The 10186-nt window shown below is 37.9% G+C and overlaps 3 protein-coding genes across 3 annotated transcripts; 2 read left to right on the forward strand and 1 right to left on the reverse strand.

Moving 5' to 3' along the window:
- Positions 1-230: 230 nt before the first annotated feature.
- On the reverse strand, positions 231-2263 carry LOC143599633 (HVA22-like protein j). The gene is made up of 6 exons (XM_077077543.1): positions 2241-2263; positions 1921-1966; positions 1694-1792; positions 1369-1425; positions 1214-1277; positions 231-627 (listed from the first exon to the last, which is right to left on the reverse strand). The coding sequence occupies exons 2-6, from the start codon at positions 1950-1952 to the stop codon at positions 361-363; spliced, it is 519 nt and encodes a 172-aa protein (XP_076933658.1). The 5' UTR covers positions 1953-1966; positions 2241-2263; the 3' UTR covers positions 231-360.
- A 4456-nt stretch (positions 2264-6719) lies between these two features.
- LOC143599636 (uncharacterized) lies at positions 6720-7162 on the forward strand. The gene is made up of 2 exons (XM_077077545.1): positions 6720-6896; positions 6977-7162. The coding sequence occupies exons 1-2, from the start codon at positions 6720-6722 to the stop codon at positions 7160-7162; spliced, it is 363 nt and encodes a 120-aa protein (XP_076933660.1).
- A 638-nt stretch (positions 7163-7800) lies between these two features.
- LOC143599637 (uncharacterized) lies at positions 7801-9123 on the forward strand. Its single transcript, XM_077077546.1, has one exon. The coding sequence runs from the start codon at positions 7801-7803 to the stop codon at positions 9121-9123; it is 1323 nt and encodes a 440-aa protein (XP_076933661.1).
- The last annotated feature ends 1063 nt before the right edge of the window (positions 9124-10186 follow it).

The raw sequence follows: 10186 nt of genomic DNA on the forward strand, positions 1-10186 counted from the left end.
GCAAAATGAGACAAAGACATCAATTCAGTTGTGTAATATATGACATGCAATTTGCAATGCGCAAAATAAGGCAACCAAAAAGATTGTCATGTGGAAGCACAAAATTCGTCATTGATTGGATAATTTCTATTCGATTGGCTCTACTCGTGTTAAAACAAACCAACAAGAATTATGATTACGATTGTAGCGTGCAGCGCCTTTATTGAGGTTTACGGATTCAACATTCACTTACTATCCTTTCCAATAAACTCTCCAATATATTCCAAAAGATTAAAACAAGTTCAATATACACAAAGAAGCCTCATAAAACACACTATCACTATCGTTATCACTATCGCTATCACTATCGCTATCAACATATCATCTTTTCTTTAGTTTTTGCTTATCGGTTTTCTTTGAAAACGGAAAAGAAAAAAAGGGTACCTCGGATCTTGACCTTGTCGGTTTTGAAGTTAAATAATGAACTATTTCAAAAAATTTAGTTTGTCCGAGTTCTGATGAATTGTGCCAATAATAAATCACCACATCCCATGCTTTCGCTCTCATTTCCTTTAAATTTCTTTCTATATCGGTTTCGTGTCTTGCTACAAATGGCCTCAACATTGCATTATATACATACCCTGTTCCCTGAATCATACGTAAACTTTTCATTTTAGAAACCAAAATGGTAATACGTAGGGGTGTATACGGGTCGGTTTTTGGAGGTAAACTGAACCCAAAACCGAATATTTGGTTTTTGAGTTTTGAAAAGCATTTGGTTTCAGGTTTTTAGTTTTCAAAATGGGTCCAGCTCGGTTTTGGTTTTTTAGGTTTTGCCATTTGGGCTGAAAGAAAAAACGCCCCAAAAGTAGTGAATTTGGGCATAAATTTTTTATAATTAAATTTTAATTGATTATCACACAATTTAGACTAAAAATTTTCGGCCACACCATTTATAATCCATAAATTCAATAACAAAAATCAGTTTTTTCTGTGTTTTACGGGCTTGGTTCAGTTTTTTCTGTTTTCGAAGCATGCAAAACCAAAACCAAAACCGAACCGAAAATTCGTATTTTGAAGAAAAAAACATACGCCCAGACCGTCTATTTGGGTAGGGTTGGGTTCGGTTATTTCTAGTTGCTTTTGTCAGTTATTTCGGTTACGGATTGTTTTTTTTTAGTTTCATGCACACCCCTAGTAATACTTCATAGAATGAAAAATGATCATCTTTTACCTTAGTTTTAGGATACCATAAGTAGATGATGAGTGCTAGCTTCAGTTCTCTATACAATGGTACCCTATAAAACATCATTCACAAAATAATTTTGGATGAATTCTCATATGAAAACATGCATAGATTATATAATAAAGAGAATTTTTTATACATACCATGAAATGAATATATCACCAATTCTTTCAAAAACTGTAACAACTGCAATGATGACCCTGCAAATAATTCATAACTAACTATCAAGTTTCAGTTACCACTTTGCCTTTGATGGAAAAAAGGTTTGACCTTTTTAAAAGGGTAAGTTTGACCAAAATTTTCTTTGAAAAGGATATGTTTGATTATTCAACTTGTAAGATTAATACATCAACAAGCAACTAAAATGTCACATTCACAAAAATATAGTTAATCAAACAACCAATATAGTCAATTTAAAATTCCTGAAATTGTGATAATATTAATAAGAATAATAAGAAAGAAAATTACCAATATTGACACCAAAATCTTAATTCTGAATTCCCTGAACCATGCTTCTCAATGGTTTTGAAACACTCAAAAGCTGGATATGCATATCCAAGGATTAACCTGTACCCACATCCAAACATCACCAAATTTGACCAAAATCCCAATTTCACCCAAATGGCAAAAAATATAAATCCAGATTAAATTAATGAAGAAATCAAGATTAAGATAAATAAATGAAAGTTGCTTACACAAGACTGTTTATGATAAGCTCACCCAGCATCTTCTTCCTGTATTCTGAAACAAAAATTAAATTCAATCAAACATTTAAGCAAGAATTAGCCTAAATGGATGAACACCCAATTCAATTAACCTAAAAAGGATTACTAACTACTAAAAAAAAATAAAAAATAAAACTTTTACTGAAAGTGCCCACAAGGGATCAATCAAGAACAGATCAAATCTGAATAAAAATTGGAACTAATTAATATTGAAAGCCCCTTGAATTAAACCCAATTGGGATGTAGATATAAAGGATGGATCTTTAACTTTAATGGGGAAGAAGATTTACCTTAAGAGGAAGTCAAAATGTGTTAAAAGAGATTCTTGTGATGAGCAACAATGGTGAGCGTGTGTGTTTGTATTGGTAATTGAAGGTGTAAGAGAGTGGGGTGAGTACTGAGGTGGGGTATATTACTTTTTGCTAATTTTTTATTTTTAATAAGTTTCATGATTAGGAAGCAAAGTTGTTGGCTTTGAAAAAGATATTAATTAATTAATAATTACTAATATTTAATATGCCTACTTAACGGCTGGATTTGAGTTTGTTATTAGGTCCTGCTAGGGACACCGGCCCAGGCGCCGCGTATAGGCCTATACGTGGATCCAGCACCGCACCAGGCGCCACGTATAGGCCTATACGTAGCGTTTTAGGGTACGATTTAACGTCCTAGCCTGGCCTGTCATAGGGTTGTCGGATCGTACGGGCTATACGTAACGTATAGCCTATACGTGGCGCCTAGGGTGTTGTATATTTTTGAAGCCCGGCTCCCTCCCCTCCCTCTCTACCATTTCTTTTTCCCTTAATTTTTTTTCTTAACCCTCACCCTCTTCATTCAACCAACACCAACAACCATATATGTTTCCGGAGTCGGACAAGGAGATGCCAAACGGGTAACGGTCAGTCGGAGTTGAACCATGTATGTTTCCGGAGTCGGACGAGGAGATGCCGAACGGCGCCTACGGTCAGTCGGAGTTAAACCAGGTTTCATTTTATCTTTATTTTTACATGTTAGAACATAGTTGTAGATGTTAGGACAGAGATTTGGTGAATGGTTTACTTTAAAATTTTGTCTATGCATCGACCGTTTGACGGTAACCTGAGACGCTAGTTCACCGGGCCTCCTAAACTTAAAATAGATTTCCCGTATTGTTACCATTAGCGCTAAAATTTTTATTATATTATTACTATTAAAATATTAATATTATTATTAAGATATTGTTATTATGAAAATATTATTGTTAGTAAAATAAAATACTATTATTGTATTTATTAAAATAGTATTATTATTATTAAAGTAATAATATTTAAATACTATTTAAATATAAATTATTATATTTTTTTATTATTAAAATAATTATAGTAAAATACTATTAAAATATTAATTATTATATTATTATTATTTTTATTCTAAACATATAATTATTAGTATTAAAGCATTTAATTTTGAATTATTATTCGTACTAAAATATTATTATTATTAGGTACCTGATGTACGCCAGAGAGTCAGATGTCGGGGTTAGGCAGCGACGCAAGACTTTCGGAGGTACGTTTGTATAGCGTATTGTATAATATAATATAATGTAATGTAATATAATAATATTATTATATTATATTATATTATATTATATTATATTATATTATATTAGTGAGTTTTTCTAGAAAAACCCACCAGTGTTGTCTTATTATGGTTTTTTTTTTCTTTTTTTTTTCTTTTCTTTTCTTTTGTTATTATTAATGTTATTTATGATTATTATTAATATTAATAATATTTAATTATCAATAGCATATTATTATTGGAAATTCGATAAAGGGCGTTTAGTAGCAGGACTTATTTGGGAAAATTGACAGTGCGAAACGAACTTTTAAATTATTGGCTGCTTTCGTTATGGGCATCTTGAATCATTTACAGTGACTTACTTGGGAAAACTAGCATTTCCAAACGAACTTTCAATTTCTTGGTTGCTTTTGTTATCGACATCTCAAATCTGGCTCTTCGATTTCTTCGAACTCCAACGGTCTTGACCGCTGGTCACCACCGACAACCGTAGTTGTGTTCACTCGAACACATATCAGTCGTCACTAAGCTTAAGCTTAGGCTTGTTATTAGTTTTATTTTTAGTTGGGGGTATTCTAAGTTGTTCATCTTGCGTATATTAAAGAATTATCGGCTTTTATATATACGTATATATATATAGTTGACGTGCGGTATAAGAATTCATTGCGTCGAGATAACCAGCACCAGATCGAGACGCTAGTTTGATGAGTTTGAATCTCTCGGATCCGCGGTATCCGCTAACGGCAGCGAGAACGAGAGCCCCTACTTTGGACAGATAGGTGGAAATTCGGTCATTGCTCCAACATAACGAGCACCAGATTGAGATATTAGTTCGCACTTAGCTGAACCGGTTGACACGTATCCAGATGTGGGTTTAGGTTCGGTGCTGACCCGGATATTAACACGTATGTTTAAAGCATTCGTTGACATGTTTGCATAATACAAAATGAAAGCACAAACTCAAACAACAATCCATGCAATAACAATTGTCTTCGTTATTTTTCTCTTCTTCTTGTTTGACCGGTCGTTGAAAAGAATTGCTATTGAATGGATTGTTGTTTGAGTTTGTGCTTTCATTGTGTATTATGCAAACGTGTTAATATCAGCGCCAGCACTGAGCCTAAATCCACGTCAGCATACGTGTCAATCGGTTCAGGTAGGTCCCGGCTAATATCTCAGTCTGGTGCTCATTGAGCTGGAGCAATGACCGAATTTCCACTTATCTGTCCAAAGTATAGGCTCATGTTCTCGCTGCCGTTAACGTATACCGCGGATCCGAGAGATTGAAACTCATCAAACTAGCGTCTCGATCTGGTGCTGGTTATCTCGACGCAATGAATTCTTATAACGCACATCTACTATATATGTATACGTATATATAAAAGCCGATAATTCTTTAATATACGCAACATGACCAACTTATAATACCCACAACTAAAAATGAAAACTAATAACAAGCCTAAGCTTAAGCTTAGTGACGACTGATATGTGTTCGAGTGAACACAACTACGGTTGTCGGTGGTGGCCGAAGGTCAAGAGCGTTGGAGTTTGAAGATATCGAAGAGGCGGATTTGAGGTGCCGATACCGAGAGCATCCAAGAAAGGGTTCGTTTGGCACTATCAGTTTTTCCCAAGGTAATCTCCGTAACTAATTCAAGATGTCCATAACGATAGCAGCCAATAAATTGAAGGGTCGTTTTGCAATGTCAATTTTCCCATATAAGGCCTGCTACCGAACACGCTTTGCCGAATTGTGAATAATAATATATTATTCATAATTAAAATAATATTAATAATAATTATTATAAATAACAAAAAAAAGAAAAAAGAAAAGAAAAGAAAAAAAAAACATAACAAGACAAGCGGGTGGGTTTTTCTAAAAAAGCTCCCCTATCGGCCGCGTATAGACCTTTACGCGGCGTCTTTTTAAGACTAATACGCCACGTATAGGCCTATACGCAGCGTCTTAGTTGAGTGACAACCTGCCCTGCAAAAGCTAGGTTAGGTTGTCAACTCGTACCTTAGACGCCACGTATAGGCCTATACGTGGCGTCTTGATGTTGCTGAATTATTGGAGGCCGGCTCCCTTCCTTTCCTTTCTTTATTATAAATGTCGTTGTATGCTTCATCGTTCAACAAAAAACAATACAACATTTGTACTATATATACCCAGAATGTCTTGGTTTAACCATTTATTTCCAGAGGAGGACCCGGGTTACACCGCTAACGATCAGCCTGGCACGTCGTGGTTACCCGACTTGAACCAAGTTTCGTTATATATTTATTTAGTATGAATTTGGTAGTTATTTTTTTACTAACACATGCTGCATTACGTTTTGTTAGGAGTATGTCGGGTATGATACCTAGCTCGAACAGTTTTATGGTAACACTGGCTCGCCGGGCTTGCCAAACTTGAACCAGGTTTTATTATACAGTCTTTTTGTAAGTATACGGTTATCTTATTATTATTTTAATATTCTTATTTATTATTAAAATATTATATTTTATATTATTATAGGTATTATTATTATTATTAATTATTACCTCTGGCACTGTTGTTTGAATTTCTAATTTATGTATGGTATGAGTACTTCGTGTCGGATTACGGTAGACAGCTTCCGTACCCGTCAAATGTCGCCTGGTTGAATTACGGAGGTCAGGCTACTTCATCCTACCAGCCACCTATAGCAAATGATCCGTTTTATGGAACCGAGTCTTCATCGCACCACGGGCGAAATGATTATGCCGGGCCAAACCCAAATAACGAATATGGGTACGATGACGACTACATACGCGAGGTGAAGGTTTCGTATAAAACAGATGCTGTAAGACACCGTGTGTTTTGTTTAAGTTAATATTATTTGTTTGTATGTTATTTAATAAACGGCTTAAGAATTAGCGTAAAACTGTTTCAGATTTTTGAGAGCCGCGAGGAGCTGGAGAAATGGGTAAAACTTAGAGGACGAGAGCATGGGTTTGTTGTTGTGGTCCAACGGTCAAGGAAAAACGCCGTGGACCTTGCATGCAATCGTGGAGGCGAACCCAAAATAAAGGCGACGGTGAGACGTACAGGCAGCATCAAAAAATGCTGTCCATTTAAGATCCTGGGCAGGTACAACTCGAGGGGTGCATGTTGGAGGGTTCAAGTTGTAAACGAGACTCACAACCACGATCCCGTTGAATTCGATGAGGGGTGTGCGTCTTTTAGAAAAATGAACACCGACCAGCTGGATATGGTTGAGAGTTTACACAGGGCCGGCGTGAAGCCGCAAGAAATCGAAGCAGCCCTCCGCAAAAATTTTCCCGGTGTGCAACATGTATTAAAAGATATATACAACCACACCGCCAAGATTATGAGGGATGGGCTACTAGGCGACACCCCTATGAAGGTAGTTCAAAACACTTGTAGTTTTAATGTGTATTTGTCGTGCTTGTAATATTTAGCAAAGTTTTATTTCATCCAATGCAGGCGCTGGAAAACTTTCTCGCAGGCAACGGTTTCACGTTCTATACCCGGGAGAGTGATACCGACGACAGGACAGAGGGAATTTTCTTCTGTCATAGTAAGTCGCATAAGATGTGGCGTACGTTCCCCGAGGTGCTGATGGTTGACACGACATACAACACCAACATGTACGACTGGCCGTTGGTTTAGTTTATCGATGTGACCTCGACATCACAGTCGTTTTGTATCGCCACCGCGTTTGTGATCAGAGAACGGCAGAGGAACTTCGGCTGGGCTCTGGAGAAAGTTAAACAAATGCTCTACGACTGCATGGAGCCACGCGTGATCCTGACTGATGCGGACCAGGCCCTCATGAACGCATGCGACGCGGTCTTCCCTAATGCCACCAAAAATTTATGCAGGTGGCACATATCCGAGAATATAAGGAGAAAATTTAAGGGCCTATATAGCACGGAAATGGGGACGGACTTTGCGTACTGGTGGAAGGTCCTGTATCAGTCGCCGACGATTCAGGAGTACGACCACCGTCGCCTCAACATGGAGCGTCATTTGATACGGGACGATATAGCCGGTGAGTCCTTCGTATCACCTGACAGTTTTTAATAGCCTAAACATACGTGTTAATAACGTTTCCTTTTATTTTTCAGAGGTCTGGCAATACATTCGCAAAAGCTGGCTGGATCCATACAAACACAAGTTTGTAGCTTGCTGGATCGACGAACGCCAAAACTACGACGAACCGAGTTGAGAGCCAGCACGCAAATCTAAAAAGGTATCTCAGTGGAAGCAACAACTCGCTAGACACAATTTCCAGGCAAATCCTTAAAATGGTCAACTCGCAGATGAAAGAAATCGGTAAATCTTTTGAAGCCTCTCGCTCGAAGGTCATGGAAGGACATCGACAGCACGTCTGGTTGAAGAAGCTAATAAACAGGGTGTCGATTCACGCTCTGGGTCTACTTGTGAACGAGTATGGGTTGATACACAAGATGCGTGACGGCGGCGCTTCATGTGACCACCATTTGTATTCGTCTTCGGGGCTGCCATGTGCCTGTCGGATTGAGGGATACATAGTTAACGACACGTGTATCCCAATAGAGGATGTTGACCCGTTCTGGAGAAGGCTTAATTTTGATCCAGCCTGTCCGCCGAACGAAGAGCCAGACTACGCAGCAGGTCTACGGGACATCACAGATACGCTATCGTCCATAGATGACACTAATCAAAAGAAAAGTTTTTTCGCCAGGCTCTTGTCTGCTATTCCAGGAAGATCTAAAAAGAAGGAGCCAGAAAAAAGGGAGGATCCTCGGGGGTGTCCCAAAAAACCAGATTCCCCGAGGCACAGCGCATACACCCTCGCTCCAGATCTCCCCAGACACAACTCCTACACCCCATCCTCGTCACAGGGGCCCAGCCAAGAAAACCCCACCCCATCCTCGCTGAATCGTTCGTTGTCCCAGTCAGCGTCGCGGTTTAAAACTCCTCGTGGACGACCTATGGGAGCTCTTCCTTTGATGGTTTCGCCTGCGCAAGTACCGGCGATAGAAACGTTTAGGAGCGTCATTCCTAGTTGGGCCGGGCCGTTCGTCGCAGACATCAAAAACGTACGCCCAGACGGTAACTGTGGTTTTCGATCAATTGCAGTGGGTTTGGGGATACATGAGAAAGTTTGGCCGGATATTAGGCGGGCGATGCAGAACGAGCTGGAAAAGAACGAAGGGTGGTGGAGTCGTTGGTTCATTCCAGCATTCCGTACTACAACAAAGAGGTTCAGCTTACCCGGTCACAAAGAGGATAACAGATTGTACGGCTGGGTTCATTCCAGCATTCCGTACTACAACACGGTCAAACCGGCGCCGCCGAGTCGTTGGTTCAGCTTACCCGGTTACGGGCACGTGGCTGCTCAGACATACGCGTGTGTGTTAGTCAACCTAGTTGGCAATCAGATCGAATCTTACTTCCCATTGAGAATCGGTCCTGACTTGGTTCCGGATCCACAGGTTATAGGCATCGCTAACTGGGGAGGTGATCACTGGATATATATAAACCTGGTAGGAGATTTCCCAATGCCTAGGCCAAACCCTAATTGGGAAAGAAACGCCGTACCGGCGGCGCTCGAATGGAAAAAACACGGTTCGGACAGCGTTTGAGGAGTACGAAGACATACGCCAGGGTTGGCGAAGGGAATCCTCTAACGTAGATCTAGACAGCTTATAGAAGACACAGTATCAATGGACAAAAAAGTCTATAATAATAATAATAATAAATATTAAATAATAAATAATAAATAACAATAATTTTAATAATAATAAATAACAATAATTAAATAACAAACTAATATTAATATTAATAACTAAATAATAAAAAAAAGTAATAAAAAAATAATAATAATAACAATAATAATAATAAATAATAATAAAAATAATAAAATTAATAATAATAATAATAAATAATAATCACTAAATAACAAATTAATATTAATATTAATAACTAATAAATAATAAATATTAATAAATAATGATAATTAAATAAAAAAAATAGGCCTAAGACACCACATATAGGACTATACGTGGCGTCTAGGGCCCCTTATATCAGCAGACGTCTGAGCAGCTACCAGACTTAGGCCTAAGACGCCACGTATAGGCCTATACGTGGCGTCTTAGGCCCCATATTATCAGCAGATGCCTTCTCAGACGCCCACTTTCAAATTTCAAAACTCCCGCGCGAACGACCGAGCATCCACACACGAGCCTATACCGGACGGCGACCGGAATACCAAACGAGCCGACGAGATTTCACCCGACACCGACACCGACACGATATGAAGGTAATTTTTTAATATTATATTAGTGATGATAATTAGGTTATCATGATGATTGAAATGTGTTGTCGATGATGTGATGATGTTGATTATGTTGTTTGGATGGATAAAACTGTCTGTCGGCCGGAGTCTGGCCGTAAAACGGCCAGAGTCCGGCCGTCTGTTTACCTGGACTGTCAGACGCGGCGTATAGCTCTATACGTCGCATCTGATATAATTTTTTTTATTTTTAATAATAATAATATTATTATTATTAATATTAATATTATTATAAATTTTATTGTCAATATTATTATAAATTTTATTATCAATATTTATTACTAGTATTTATTATTATTATTATTATTATTATAATAATAATTATTATAATTATTATCATTATTTGTTATAAA

This window comes from Bidens hawaiensis, unplaced genomic scaffold (assembly GCF_021521415.1).
Source record: "Bidens hawaiensis isolate Kalapana, Puna unplaced genomic scaffold, B.hawaiensis_p1.1 tig00052452_1, whole genome shotgun sequence".
Lineage (NCBI taxonomy): Eukaryota > Viridiplantae > Streptophyta > Magnoliopsida > Asterales > Asteraceae > Bidens > Bidens hawaiensis.